Below are 16,041 nucleotides of genomic sequence, written 5' to 3'. Positions count from 1 at the left end.
CTATATGACTTTGGTCTCCAATACTGAACTTGTTTTCTGCTGAACAACCAGGCAATGTCTGAGCTCAGAGACGCACATACTGCTGCTCTGCCAAATAAAGGCAGAACAAATGCTGCTGTTGTTTATTCTGTATTGTGTTAAAATATTACTTGGAGGTGTCAAAACATGTCAATTGAATATATCACCTTGAATTCTGGGAAACCACAATTTTCACTATTTTATTGACATTTTACAGACCATATTATTAATCAATGAATCTTTAAAATAGTCAGAGTATTTGTTTATGAATATTATAAGTAGTTACATGCAGCGAAGTAGCTGTCATATTCCAAATTTGGAATATCTGGATCTGTAGGCCTGAGATGAAGGATCAGAATATCTACCAGAAAACAAAAAAGTGAAATCAGTGCACCCAAACTCATGAGCAAGGCATTGAGCCCCTGCCCAAAGGTGCTCATTGGCCAAGAGTAATTATACTTGGAGGCTCTGGTAAAAGAGTGTGTGTAGATGATTGTATTTTGTGAAGCAGCAAATGAACAAAGCCGACAATTTACTGGATGAATAGGTTAGAAGAACTTTGTTTTGGCTGATGGCATGAAAAGGTAGGAATACTCTGGTGATAGGGCCACATGGCAAACTGTAGGCTGCACTGTGCTGCACATTTTCTGCCCCATGCCTTTAAGTAACCACAAGCACCACATCAAATGTGCAATGCAAACAAAAGAATGCCACTGTAGGGATGTTGCAGAGTATGAATGTTTGCGGCCCCTGAAGGTTGAGGGCCTTTGTTATCTTGTGGTGTCCACCCCTAAAGACATTTCGGTGACGTTTCACTACAAATGAACATGCCAAAGCACAATAAATGATTGTGTTCACCAGAGATGTGCTAATAACTGTTTTGAAAATAAATAATTCAGCATTAAGAAATGATTAATTGTCTAAAGAAATCAAATCGACTAAGACCAGATGAAACGACTGATAGGGGACGTAGAGGAGGCAGACCTACAGTTAGGCTACAAATTTGCTTTCACCTATGCAAGCACACATTTACCACCTACATGTAAACTTATGGCTTACGGGACCCTGAAGACTACTTCAGCAATGCTCTGTAGGTAACTGAGTCAAACATCAGACACATACCCAGTCCTCGTAATGCCTAGTCCCGTTCTGCAGCAGGTCTTCCAACTGGATGGTGCAATTGGCCACAAAGTCATCATATCCGATGGGTGCATCATGGAAGACAGACAGCTCCAGACTCCTTCCCTCACGGACCTCAGTGCAGAACTCCTGGTGCCAGGCGGGGCTGTTGGTCTTGGTCCTAGTGGCGGTCTGGCCAAGTCGGGTATGGTCCAGATTCAGGGCCAGGTAAGGGTCCAGCAGGAAGGAGCCGCTCTTCCCTACAGCGTGACGTAGGGCCCAAGGTGTGGGCTTCAGATCCACTGCCTCACACACTCGCACCTTCAACAGGCCACTGAAGACAGGCATGGCTGCTGGGATGTGTGTGTGCGTAGTGTATATATAAAAGGATGCGTGTGCGTGTGTTCAGGCTAGTGTGCCTGTTCCTGTACACGGAGTGTTTCCTTCCAATAAGCGGGGTCACTGCACAGTTCTGCTACATACCATAATGCCGCTGGTTCCTTGGACTCTCACTGTAGTACAGCCACATCCTAACCCGGTTTTATCCACACACAAACACTTCCAGTACAGCTGATCTCTAATGGGCTGAATAACGCAGTAACAACGCAGACACACACCCTTCAGAGGTCGCTTGGTGAACACTCTCCCACCCGAGCAGCTGCCTTGTTTGTTTGTGGTCGTTCCCGTGCGCCACACAAGATTCACGGCGGAAACAGGCCGAGATATAAAACGACAGAAAGGGCGAATTTGGGTTAAAGAGCTCCGGTTGGGTACACGTGAACCCCCGGAGCGTGCCAACGGTCCGATGATGTCTCTCCCAGGTCAGGGTGGGAGAGAGCGCGAGCAGCCGCGCCTAGCCATCCGGGATTGGTGCTCCGTCCTCCAGCCCCTCGCTCGCTATTCTCTGGGATAATCTCCTTGCTTCGACCTGACGGTACCGCGATATCTGCACGTATACTCTCGGAAAACAATGCCTTATTGCCCACTCAATGCAGTCTTTTTTGGGCTCACGAGCACCCCGTATACATCACGGTGCTCCGCTCGCGTTCGTTTTTTCCTCTCTTCGGTGTCTGCGCGCGCCCCCTGTTTCCCGTCGCCTCTTTCATGAATCCGTGAGTGAGCGCGAGCTGCAGGAAATGCGCAAAACGCGTCACCCCCGCTGCCGGGCTCTTGCGCCGGATGAGAGGAAAGAGAGAGAGACTGTGTGTGTGTGTGTGTGTGTGTGTGTGTGTGTGTGTGTGTGTGTGTGTGTGTGTGTGTGTGTGTGTGTGTGCGTGCGTGCGTGCGTGCGTGCGTGTGTAAAAAGAAGAGGTGTTTTTAAACGAACGAGACGAAGAGGGGGTGGAATTCACCCGCAAGCATGGAGAGTGTGTGCCATGTCCAGACAGCCAATAGAGCCAGTCAATCAGTCAGTCCTTATGCATGGTCACAGACAGTCAGCCAACACACACACTCTCACACACACACACACACACACACACACACACACACACACACACACACACACACACACACACACACACACACACACACACACACACACTTTTTACTATGACATTATTATTGTATTATGTTTGATGCCAAGTCGATATGAATTAAATTGCAATGTAGCTATACCAATTATGTGTTTATGCAGTAAACACATGGACAATTGATTATAATGTCTATGCTGCAACAGTGCTGATTATAACACCAATATGTATACTGTACTCCATTGTATCTCTTTTTTTTAAAACTATTTTCCGATCTGTAAATATTTAAATGTAACTGCTGCAGTTTTGTTGATGATTTTTTTGTTTTTTCAACTAAAGTTGAAAACATTTTCGAACAAATCAGTTGATAAAAAAAGCCCAATAACTTACTTGCATAACAAGATTGAAATATACCATTCACATTTCCTCTTATATCAATCTGAGCCTTTTGTTTTAATGGATGAGCTGCTTAACCCTTTTTGTAACAAAACAATTGAAACCCTATGGAGAGTAGGGGTCATGATTTAAGTTCAGCATGGCCTGTTGCTTGCAAACATAAACATCACAAACCATGCCACTCATCATCATCAATTTTTTGCTTGTTGCTTCAGTTGATTGGTCACATTGAGGGATAAATGAGCTGCCATGGCAACTGTCACTCTCTATCATGGACTGCCCTCAGATGTTTCACTCACACACAAACACAGAAGTACGGACTTTTGTTATTATGATGATAAATCTTTTGAGGAAGCTTAACACAATTACAGGGAAGCTCTACGGGTTTTTATGAACAATATTAACATTTACTGGAAATTAAAAAACTGTCACAGCCAAGTTTTATTTCCACTATTATGGAGGAATCAAGAAGCAGGTCGTCCAAAACTATGGAATTGGCTTGATGTCACCTAATTTCCATATCACCTTTCATTGTGTGCAATGTCTGTTTGATGGCAAGCATAGAAAATCGTCCTGCTCACTTACAGTAAATGTTGGGATTAAAAAAAATTCTTCATGCAGGAGTAAAACATGACATCAGGGTTCTCGCATATGTCTAGGTCTTAGAAAATATCAGATACAATTAGATCATGTACGTTTTAATTGATCACATAATATTAGGACTAAATGATGATGCTTTGGGCTGTCTGTAAGAAATATGATATAAAGATGTGGCAAGATCGCGTCGCATATTAACATTGTAAAGTATGATATTATGAGGTATAAGATAAAGTATTAGGTGTGCAATATAACAGTAGTAATAGCAGGAATAGTAATGATTAGTAAAATGTGTAATAAATATTACAACTAGTTATAAGTAATTTAATAATAAGGTATAATATGAATATAATTGTATTTTATTATCTTATGATACAATAAAATATAATTTATATTTCTTTGTGCTCACTTGATAAAACCGTTATTTGTTTGGGACATTCTACAAAGACTTGAGCTGACAAACAAGTTAAGGATTGTCTATATATTTAGCCTCCTACCTGTACATCAGGCCTGTCCAGCTGCGCCACCTGCTGGCTCGTGCATGGTGTCGCCGGGATGTTGACGCTCCAAGGACGTGACGTCACGGTACGCTGTATTCAAGTGCTAGTCGTAGCTTCATGTTTCGACGGTGAGACATTTTGTGACACAAAAATCCTTATATTAGAGTGATAGTACCAATACACCTTTGCAAGTATAAAAAATATACATTGCAATTAAATTATTAAAATCCTGCTTAAGTGGTAAATAATTAAGTGATATAAACCAAATGTAATTAGAGTACCAAAACCAAAAGCAATTACTTAAATCAAAATGAGAAGTTTTACGGGGAAATGTGTTTTTGGTGGAACTATAGTGAAAACGTGGAAAAAAAGTTCCAGTAGTATTATATATGAAAAGTGGATATAAACATAAAGACATTGGGTAATATAAAATGTAACATAAACTTATTGTAAAGCTGTTGTTCATTTCATTTAACGCGAACATGCAAAAAATGATATATATTTAACACTTCATCAGTTTTCTAATTAAAATCTTTACCTGTCAAATAAAATGTATGCCGAAAGTTTTAAGAAGTATACCAAATATGAATATATTTAAAGAACATTTTAAAACCTCAGTTAAGTATATTATTTGGATACATTCTGTAAATTAAGGACATTGTGTTGAAATGTAACAATATAAGTCAGTCGCAAAAGGTAAACATTTTTAGAATATCTGCCTTGGGTAAGTTGTCCTGCCATAAATTAACCCAACAAGTGATACATCTCAGTAATGCTGAAGCTGTTTAATTTCCATTAAAATAAAAGAGAATAAAATATCATATTCCAGGCCCTGACCAAGAAACCTTAACTTGGGGTTGCTGTTTTACCAAATATTTGTGTTGTTGTTTCTACTCTGCTATAGATTAACCAGGCATAGTAAGGGGAGGGTAAGGAGGTTATTGCACCATAAGTGTTGGGTTGTGAACATTTTCGCGGTTGATAAATGGTCTGCGGAATGTAAAAATTAAAAGTAGTTTGTCATATGCACAACTGTTCTCTATTGCAAAATTGATCAACATATTCATAAGTAAAGACTTTGACAAAAATTACCATAGAAAAAACATGTTTTAACGTTTCAAAAATGTTACTCTCTTCACCTCAATGCGTTGTAGGTCAACTTCCTGTTGTATGCTGGCCCCGCCCACAAACGTCAGTTACTTGCAAGATTGGAGCTCAGCAAAAAAGTTTTATTTCACTTATGAGGCAACAAAATAAACCCTGTCAAGCTTTCTGTCCTATTTCACTGTATGCTGCTTAAATCACAGTAGAGTAGGCTGCTAGGGGAAAGGACTAGGTAAGCCTGTATTGTGTACAATGCCAAAGACAGTGCTACGATGTAATGAATCTAAAGGGAATGTAACGCCGTTTAATATCATGGTTTGAATAATAAAAACATTTGATCTGACTTGTTGAGTCGGCCCAGACTTATTTGTAATTTAAATTCGGTTCTTGTAATTTATAGTTAATTTCTGAATAAAAGTAATATCTTTATTTTACCTTGTTTACTTTAACCACGGGGGGGTGCCACTGTGCCTCCACACTGTTTAGTCAGCCAATGAGCAGATGAATGGAAGTGATGGCTGACTGTTTCCACTCATATTGTTTATTTTTTCACTAATGGTGGGTAGACTTATGAATGTTTACTCGACAATCAGAATATTGCAAAACGTTTTTTTTTTAGAAAAACTTATATGGGAGCCTTCTGATTGCAGACATATTGGGAATTGTTGCGAAATGTTAACCATTTTTAACAGAGAAAGCATGAAAGTAACTAGAAGCAAAAGTACTTTAAACTCGTCAGACAGCAGTGGAGACAGTATTATTTTAAAAGTAGCAATACAGTTTAGCAGTTCAATCCCAGGAAAGGTCCTGCATTCAAAGTGTTACTTATCTGTTAAGTGTAAGCATCAATATATATTTTTTTTTATACAGAATGGCCCATTTTAGAATCATTTATATTATATTACTCGATTATTAATCGTGATAAAGATACAACGGTGGAGTTGGTTTTCACTATTTTAAATACTGCTGACTTGTAAAATCACCCACAAGAAAAAATTAAAATAAAGTCTCGTGTTTTTAAAACATATAATAATACATAATTACACATTTGTTTGATTTATTTACATCATTAATCGGAATCTTAAAGGTAATTTAAGGTATATAATAAATGTAGTGCAGTAAAAAGCTATCCATAACATCTAGGGGAATGCGTGTGAAAAGAAAATAAACACATTTGGTAATTCTATAGTTACTATAATACAAGTACCTAAAAAGCTGAATGACCATAGATCATGGATTGCTGTTAATACCAAGGTTGCATGAACATTTCAACTTGCATTTACACCCAATTACCCATGCATCATCACAGACTTCAACATACTTAAACACCTGCCTTGAGGAGATAAAGGCTTGGATGCGACATAACTTTCTGCAGCTAAATAGCACCAAAACAGAGGGTTTTATAGTTGGCAAACCAAAACAGGTCCAGTCATCCCCCATAACCCACATCACCTTTTCTGGTCAAAACATACCACTCTCCGCAACAGTTACAAACCTGGGTGACAGAATTAACCGTCATCTGAACGTTGATACCCATATCAAACACCTGTGCAAAACCTCCTTTTACCACCTCAGGAATATTACAAAACTCCGTCCCACACACTCTCCCTGTCAGATGCAGAACAACTGGTCCATGCCTTTGTTTCCTCAAGGCTCGATTACTGCAACGGTCTCCTCATTGGGAATCATATGGGAGCCTTCAGAAGCTCCAATACATACAGAACAGTGCCGCTAGGATCCTGATGACGATGCGAAAATACGATCACATCACGCCCATCCTTCATTCCCTCCACTGGCTTCCTGTCTCATTCAGGATCGAATACAAGATCGCACTTTTAGCACATCAGTGCATCCACGGGAATGCTCCTTCCTACCTGAAGGAACTACTGTGTCCACAAACCACCACATGCAAACTCCGGTTCACAAGCAACCATCTGCTTCGCCCCCCCAGGACCAAACTCCGCACAATGGGGGATCGGGCTTTCTGTGCATCTGCTCCCCACCTGTGGAATTCCCTCCCAGACCACCTGAGGGCTCCACAGGCCACTGAAGCCTCCAAGAAGGACCTAAAAACCGTTCTTTAAAAGAAAAGAGCCTTTCATTAAACTTGTGTTTGTTTCATTCTTGTTTGTTTTTTTAATCCCCTTGTAGCACTTTGAGATTGCTTTCAAGCAATGAAAGGTGCTTTATAAATACAATTTCTTATCATTATTATTATTATTATTATTATTAGAATGAATAGCTTGCATTATACTGAGATGTTTTTAAAAACATTTGCTCCTTAGTATTACTATATGCTTCTATTGAGTTTTTACACATATAGATGGGTAATAGATTAACAAACACGATTTACCAAAACTATGGTAAACCTTTCTTAACAAATAGATTTATATACCATTGTTTTAAGCCATTTTAAAGCATTACCATTATTAATTTAATTTTGCATTGTATTTATATATTTGATCATATATTGATTCAAAATACATTTAACATTGTTGACAGTGATGGTGTCATCAAAGAAGAGTGGGCACAATAACAGTGATATATTAAATACTTTTATTTATATAAAATACCAAAAACATTTATTCAGCATAAAATTGAACATAGGGTTTGACATAGTATCACACACAGACTGCACAGCGAACTCTGTGAACTTTAAATAAAGTAGAAGTGAGGGTAAAGAAAGAAAGAAAAGTTCCTAAACATAGAAACAGCCAGACAGGAAGGCAAGGCTTTAGTGCGTATTGATTGTCTACAGCAGTGGACATCCTGGGGTCTTTTAGAGAAACAACTCGTTTCAAAATAAAAAAAAACATAATGACACATAATTAAGAGTGATTATCTCACTGGCAGTTTGTAAAGGTCCTTTCAAGTGGGGGGTCCCTGGGTTAAAGTCCAATGGGGGTCCAAGGCTTGAGGTCAGTTTAATCAGGGTGATGATAAGCTGGGTCAACAGATGCACCATGCATGCATGGAGGAAGTTAAAAATCTAAAATGTGGGTCTGGTGATCAAACAAATGTAAACCCAGCAGCATAGAGACAAATATTTCACATTCTCAGGAAACAAAAGAAAAAAACTTCTAGCAACTTGTTACATCACCTGTTTGATGGGATGGGGATACAACTGTGATAAGCCCTGAACATTTATTGCAACCCAAACCGTGAAGAGCCTTTTGTCCTCATCCTCCCCTCTCTGGTAATCCTCAACTGACCATCACAGGCCCCTCGAAGGTCCATTTTACATTCAAGTCTCAAACATCCAAGTCAGAGTCACTGTCTGTTACTGAGAGAAGAGTTTCTCCATCTGCTCGTTCCCCATTTTCATCTGGACTGCACTCTCCTCCGCTGAGTGACCGTACTCCATCTGGACACATCCGGTGATGCTGCAACCTAAAAACAGTGATACAAATGTGTTAAAAGTGGTAAACTCTGCTTAACAAAAGAAAAGTAAACATGCAATAAGTTAAAACTGAAAAACGAAACTTCTGATATTGTTAAGTTCTTGTGATAAAATTGTTAAAAATTGATAGAAATCTTAGCAAAGAAGGCATTGTCCAACTAAATTATCTTCAGTTGCATGTAAGGCCATCTGCACCCATTAGTGAACATTTTGTCTTCATCAACAGAATGATCCACACACTGACCCTGAAGTAAATTATAGTGAGAGACAGAAAGAAGGAAGATCGTCCAGGTCAGACTGACAGACGGGAAACAAAAACCTACAAGCTGAATGGCCGTAGTTTTTACGCATGAATGGCCCTCTTTTACTCACAACATTGGCTGCCTGTGGAGACGAAATTGCATCCACGACAGAGTATGCAATAAAGAGACTGCTTTTTGGAAGAATAGAGTTGCTGTGACTTAAACAGTATTTTGATCCTGTACTAACACAATCATTAGTAAAACTCTATGCTGTGGATTTTTTTTGGCCCAGGATTTTTTTTCTGAGCTGTGACTTATTCCAAGTCAAAGTCACTGACCTGTTTTTGGCTGCTGCCGCCCGATCTCTCTGTCTCCGGTTCTTGAACCAGTTTCCAACCTGAGTCGGTGTGAGTCCAGTCGCGTGGGCCAGCTCCCGCTTCTTCCCCGGGTTCGGATAGGGGTCCTGCAGGTACCACTCTCTTAGCAGCCCCCTTGTGCGCTCTTTGAAACAGTGCGTCTTTTGCTCACCATCCCAGATTGTCCTCGGTAACGGAAACTTCTTCCTCACGCGGTACTTGTCAACAGGTCCAAGCGGCCTCCCCCTTAGTTTCTCCGCCTCCCGGTAGTGAGCCTCTAGCCACATCGCCTGAAGTTTCCCGTGCGATGCGCGCGTAAAGCGGTGCGTCTCCAGGATGTGATAAAGCTCGCGGAAACTCCCCGTGTGGTAAGCCACCACGGCGCGAGCCCGCTGCACGGACTCGTGCTCGGTGATGGGGTCGCGGCCGTCCGCGGTCACCGGGAGGGACCAGAGGAAGCGGGCCAGCCGCTCGATGTCTCCTGTCTCCTCTAGGGTCTCGCAGACGCTGGCGATCTGCGCCGCGGAGAAACACATCCCCGGCAGAGCCAGGGGAGGACAGGCGGAGGGAGGGTCCTCCGGGGACCGGGAGCGGGCCATGATAGGTGGCCCATCTGCAAAGTGTGGTAGGAGGATCCGGGAGGCTGAGAAAAAGTCGAGTGGCGACCTGAACACCATCTGGATGACAGAGTTAAACCAGAGAGCAGTGTGTCTTGGAAACAGTCTGACAGAAATCTGCTGAAGTCTGACTCTTTAGCTCACCTGGGAGTCAGGGAGGGACCCTGGATCAGACTCCTGATTGGTCACCCAAGGGCTGATGCGGGGTTGTCATGGCAGCACTGTCAATCAAACAGAGGATTTATCTCCCTCGTTTTAAGCACAAGCTGGACACATAGAGTTTCTTCTGAATTAACTCTCCATTGTGACATATTTCGTAATTTTTTTACTCAAGTGCCACTTATTGGCTTTTTCCGGAACTCTCAAGCAGATTAAAACGAGCGGAACGCAGTAAATTGAAATCAGTGCCGTTGGACCAAAAAAGGCTTCATAAACAAACAAAACAAAAATCATAAAATTCCATTTCAGTGATATATTTGAGATGATATACATTCACTTAGGTATAGTTTTTAGTGTATTGATTGATGAACATATCCACATGCCTTCATAGGGTTAGTTAATGTACTACTAATTAGTATTCATATTTGAATAATAATAATAATAATAATAATAATAATAATAATTATTATTATTATTATTGTATATCTCACTTTATTGATTTGATTAACGCCTCATTTCCAAATGATTTTAATCCTGTATCAAACCATGTACACAAATTGGACACTTGTTTTGAAAAGTACAAAAGATTATGAAAACCTAGTTTTTAAATTTCACATTTTTTAAAATTGAATGTGTTATCTTTTTTTCATGCAAATAAAAACAAGAATGCCTTTTCAACATACATTCTGATTTATATATGCAATGTTTAAAAAAATAAAAGACAGAATGACATCTCTGTCTGCTATCGACTGAATCTCACAACCTCTATGGTTGTGGGGGTAGGCCTCTCTCATCATTAATAGCAATAATGTGGACAGTGTGATTGTGAAATTCTCGACCTGACGTGAAAGCATACGTTTCTCTAAGTGGTCTCCATCCACTCTAATCACTTTCTAATCACTTTTCTATTCTCTAATATCCATAAATTCAGAGATAAGCTGCAGCTCCATTCTCTTACCTTGGATTAGCATGGGGCCTGCTAACATTAGTCTAATAGAACTGCATATTCAATCAGCATTAACACATATTGGGTTGGCATGAGCCATATGCTTTGGAGTGTGGTGCAGATTTACTGAGTCTACGAGTGTGAAATATGAATATAAAGGAGATTTTTTTGGGAGCCTTGGTAAAGCAAAAACACAAACGTTTATACATTGTGCGCCATCTCATTAAATGTTGTCGTCACAAACATGAAAACTCCAAATGGGAGGTCCATTGCAGATGTGTTGGGCGTGAAAAAGGGGGTCACCCAGCTTTAAAGGGTTAATGCCAATTACCCCAACAGACAGATGTCCCTGCATGGCGGTTTGAGGAGACGTGTGCCAGTTATTTACCCCAGATGATGCATGGTAATCTCTCTCCTTCATTAAATATAATCAAATAAGCTTTACATTAATTACAATAATAACAGCCCAAAGCAAACAGTCTCTATTAAGTGTTTGAAAATCGAACAAATCTAGGGTTAAAAAGATCGCCCCTCATTTTTACTTGTGGCTAGCATCTGGAAGCACCATTGGCCTCCACTAGCATAACACACCCAGAATAGCCAACCAAACTTCTGATGGTTGAGTTGCATTGTGGGTTATATAGGTGCCAGATTTTGAAAGGAGGAACAATATGTGAAATAAAAACGATGATATCTCGGGTTCCACTGCATCAATGTTGGTCCTTTTATACTAAGGGCCAGGCTTTGTTACAGGAGCACGTGCTATAAACGCTTTAACACCTTAGACTGACAGTAAACCCGATAGAGTAGATTTTTGTGGATCGACACACATTTTGAAGCTAAGAAGACGTTTCAATGTCAGTTAAGTTCCTCTTGTTACCACATTCACATGGAGTGGCTCATTCGGCTCTACTTGAGATGCTTGAGTCTCCAGAGGATTGCAGCATGTTTCTGTGTGTGTGTGTTTAAACAGCAGAAAACAATGGACAAACACACACTGAGTGACAGTCATGTCCAGGGCTCTTCCAAGTTGAAAAGACATTCTTCTAATTGAAGCAGGAAGGACGAACTAAACATATTGAGGTGTGTATGGGTGTGTTGTGGTGATGAGGGGGCGAGTGTGTTGTAATGGTGACAATTAAGTTAATTCAGCTACATCTCCATTCAGCGACAGGACAATGAGGGAATAGGAAGGAGAGCAGAGCTGGATGACACTTCCAGGATGGCTGGAGGAGCACAGCAAGGATACCAAGTGAACCACCTCCTGCGTCTCCTTTTTTTCCCCGTAAACAAAAGCCCTGCTCCTAATTAACCCCTCCACTGACCTCCACAACTTAACACTGACCTTTTAAGCCCTGAAACTTTAACCCCCTCACCTCCTCTTATGGAAGAGGCCGTGCAGCCCCCCTAACTCCCCGTAAAGCCTCCTCCTCGTTAAGCCACTAATCACTTCCTGAGTCTTTGTTGTGCTTTTGTGCTCTTACTGGGATCCAGGAGAGTTCGGTGCACAATGGTACCCAGAAAAACCGAAAGGAGGGTGGCAAATTGTGGCGCGCTAAGGAGGATGAAAATTAAGATTTGGAGAGAGTGGAAGGTTTTTACGACTGACAGTTAATTTAGTGTCCGATAGTCTGTTAATCAATTAGGTAGTTCGCCGAAAAGAAATACAAAGCGAGATGAGAAGATTGTTTCCTCTTTCAACGTGTCATATGAAAAATATGTTTCATGGCTTCTTCTACAAATGGCCAGCAATCCGGTTGAATGCACAAGACCCTGCATCATTATCTATTTCAATAACCAAAAAAAGAAAATGATGTACAGTGTGGCACATCCTGAAATCCAGTCGGACACAAGCTGTTGTAAAGTCATTATTGAAGGAAAATTCAGCCCCTGTGAAAATGAGTTAAAAAAGTTAAATATATCTGGGTTTAGGGATATTGGGTAAATTTAATGTGGCTGCATATGTGAACGGATGGATGTGGCTTTGCTTCACATTGTGTGTGTGTGGTCAGCATATGACCCCATGTCGACCTTTGCACAGACAGCTGAGAAAGACAGGTATTCCAGTAACTGTACCTGAGCAACTAATCCTGTTCACTGATTGGTTTGTAACCCAGCACCTGGGAGTTAATCTTGCTGCTTTTATTGGCGAGGCTATATTCCAGCTGTGGGAGTTGAAACCCCTGGAGTAGAGATGTTATTTTCTTCCAGAAAGACAAACATAAATACACATGTAAACACCTAACCAGACACACAGATGCTCACAAACAATCATCTACACATAACAGATGGGAGACGAGACATTAAAGCACAAACACCTTATTAATAGATGAATAAACAAAATAATCAGATAATTTGACTAATAGTTCCTCATATGACAGCTGGGCCAGATGTGAAGGCAGCGATTACATCATTATACTGTACTCTGTTAGTGTCATCTCGGTTAATAGCTTAAGTGACTCAAATACAGCAGCGGCCTGACAAACAAACCCAGGCGGCCAAAAATACAAACAGCTGGAGCCTGAACAAATGTCTGACAGAGACAGGTGGAATAGATGTAAGGACCCACATATTGCACAACTCATACATTAATGTCCTCCAATTAAACATTCCTGCAAACTCACCAGGTTGAGAAAATGTGCCAATCCAAACTGGGTATATAAATCTGGAAGAGAAAGAAATTTAAAAAATGTTTTATTCTTTTGGATTAAAGTATATAGAGCGGTCAAGGCAGTGATATAATCCTACCTTATCTATATTAAATCCTTTGTTGAGATTTACACTCAACTACACATTTTGTTTTCCTGCCCTTTCAAGATGATGTCCCCTTTCTGGTTTTAAGGCCAAAAATGTAGGATGAACTATTTTAACATTAAATATTAATTATAGGTTTCACTTTGGCAAAAGGTCACTGATCTTGGATCCAAATGATTTCCACTCAATGAAAGTAACTTACATTTTTGACATTTTAAGTTTGGCTTTGGAAGACTAGATTACAAAAATTGAACTAGGACAAATAGAAGTGTATTTATTTGTAACAAAATAACAAGTGAATAATAAGTGAAAAAGCAAGACCAATGGGAGAGGGATAGATGCACACAAGTAGGGAAAGGATATAGAATAATAAAAACCAAGAGAGGATGAAATGAGGCAAAGTGGAGGTCATGAAGAGTGAAAAGAGGAGGAAAGCAAAGGGGGGGGGGGGTTACTCCGAGGGGAGGCGAGGGGGGGGGGGGGGGGGTGCTGTGCTGTCTGGTGTGGTTTGGGGTAATCTGGTCTAATCTTCTGCATGTTAACCTATCTGAGCAGCAAGAGCCAGATTATCCCTCTAACAATGGCCACATGCTCATCTGCTAAATTACTCCACTCAAAATCATATGCTGAGACGCACACACACACGCACACACACACACACACACACACACACACACAGATTTCACTGGTCCATCAGTATATTATATTTCATATGGATATTGCAATCCTTTTAAACTTATATTTGAAAGCAATGTGATGCTCATGCAAAATCACCCAGTTTGACATTTCAATTGTGCAAGGTTACATCCTTCGCTGTGAAAGAGAAAGAGTGGGTGGAAGAAAAAGAACCCAAGTGAAATCAAGGGAGCAGTTAAAAAGCGTTTCCCGTCCTGTTAACAAAGCTGTTGGTTTTTCTATTGGCACATCATCTTCAGGCCCTGTGGGGTCAGACAGGGTCCGCTGACCTTTAGATGTAAAGAGGACAAACAATTACTGGCACTGAACACCTTTCTCGGCCTTTCACGAGAGGAAGGAATAATGCTTGAACAGCCACATACATACAGATAAATTATATAATGCAGGGCAGGTTCGGTGTCACCATGTATGAGCTCTGTTAATTGAGTTCTTTCCCGAAAGCTCCAGGTAAGGTTGAGCTTTGACGTTTTACACAGAAGGTGCCATCAATTTAAAGAAAGAAAGAGGGAAACAACCCTGGAAATATGTGATTAAAAAAGACAACTGCTAACATCAGTATACTATCATGTCAATGTTTACCTGGTATAATGATTATCATGTTCACTTATCTTAGTTGAACATGTGAGCATAAAGAGATTGACCTGTTAGCACTAATTACACAGTGCAGCTGAGGCTGATAAGACCATCACAGGGATCGTGAGTTTCACAGGTATTTTTAGGTTGTGATTTGATGGTTATACTCTTTTGGTGAAACTTGACCAACACCTTAATAGATGTCTGAGCCAAATGTCATGGCAATCTTTCCAATAGTTGTTGAGAGAGTCTTCTCAAAATCATAATGGTGGCACTACAGGAAGAGTAACAGGTTCATCCTCTGGGGAACCATGAATATCTGTACAAAATGTGTGAAACTCTATTTATTAGATGCAAGTAGTGTTTTTTTTATGAAAAAAACACAAATATATTGTACTGAAATCATTGGTAGTACTTTGTTTCAGTTTTTCCAATGTATGCTACAGAAGCCTCGACTTTTTACCTTACTACATTTATCCTTTAGCTACAGTTGCAAAGCAGTGATTTTGATTTCTGACAGAACACATAATAACATAATCAAATATGAAGATAATGATACACATAAATACACATTTTGTTCATCTTGCACAAGATCCATACCCTATGTTTGCAATAATATCTTTCAGGGCACATTTAGCTGATTATTATTATTATTATTATTATTATTATTATTATTATTATGTTTTACTGTCAGGCAGTGGGTCAGTTAGTAGGGAGCCCTAGGGTCGCCAGTTCAAGTCCCACAACATCCCTAAAATACGAAATAGATCAGTGTCTTATCTTGTTTTATGTCACGTACTTGTACCCAAACAAATTAAAGTGAAAGAGATTAAAGATCAACTGAGGAGGAAGGGGGGGGGGACATTTTAAGGTCAATGACTATTGTTTTTGTAATATTAGGCTTAAAGTAGATTTAGTGGGTGAATCAGTGCGAGGGTTCACCCTGTACCCCTCCATCATCAAATTAAATCCACCCCCTACACCCCCCTAAACACACACGCATAAACACACCAACACCACGCTAATATATTTGGATGGCTCATTCACAGTCTGCCACACATGCCCAGCAATCCCATAATCCAACTCCAGATT

General features: G+C 40.3%; 2 protein-coding genes across 3 annotated transcripts in view; both read right to left on the bottom strand.

The window, feature by feature from the left end:
* The window catches only part of prkcea (protein kinase C, epsilon a), a 30,807-nt gene extending 28,559 nt beyond the window's left edge, over positions 1-2,248 (bottom strand). The window contains exon 1 of the mRNA XM_063893467.1: positions 1,141-2,248. Within this exon, the coding sequence (XP_063749537.1) occupies positions 1,141-1,485 (345 nt within the window). The 5' untranslated portion in view covers positions 1,486-2,248. The remainder of the gene's footprint in view (positions 1-1,140) is intronic.
* Positions 2,249-7,820: 5,572 nt separating this feature from the next.
* six3b (SIX homeobox 3b) lies at positions 7,821-13,745 on the bottom strand. Of its 2 annotated transcripts, XM_063893485.1 has the most exons (3): positions 13,551-13,745; positions 9,187-10,042; positions 7,821-8,596 (listed from the first exon to the last, which is right to left on the bottom strand). In XM_063893485.1, exons 2-3 carry the CDS (start codon positions 9,879-9,881, stop codon positions 8,458-8,460), a joined length of 834 nt encoding a protein of 277 aa, XP_063749555.1. In that variant the 5' UTR covers positions 9,882-10,042; positions 13,551-13,745; the 3' UTR covers positions 7,821-8,457. The 2 variants fall into 2 exon arrangements, with proteins under 2 accessions (XP_063749555.1, XP_063749553.1); XM_063893483.1 differs by lacking the exon at positions 13,551-13,745 and having other exon boundaries at positions 9,187-10,516.
* Positions 13,746-16,041: the final 2,296 nt, after the last annotated feature.

This window comes from Eleginops maclovinus, chromosome 10 (genome assembly GCF_036324505.1).
Source record: "Eleginops maclovinus isolate JMC-PN-2008 ecotype Puerto Natales chromosome 10, JC_Emac_rtc_rv5, whole genome shotgun sequence".
NCBI classification, from domain to species: domain Eukaryota; kingdom Metazoa; phylum Chordata; class Actinopteri; order Perciformes; family Eleginopidae; genus Eleginops; species Eleginops maclovinus.
Note: the sequence above shows the minus strand (reverse complement) of the source record. Positions and strands in the feature narration are given on the sequence as shown.

What these genes read in the sequence shown, in the direction of transcription:
- six3b (XM_063893485.1), bottom strand. Translation starts at nt 9,881, where the DNA reads ATGGTGTTCAGGTCGCCACTCGACTTTTTCTCAGCCTCCCGGATCCTC. An exon ending in GCGGCAGCAGCCAAAAACAG is followed by an intron (nt 8,597 to 9,186) that starts GTCAGTGACTTT and finishes CACTGTTTTTAG; the next exon opens with GTTGCAGCATCACCGGATGT.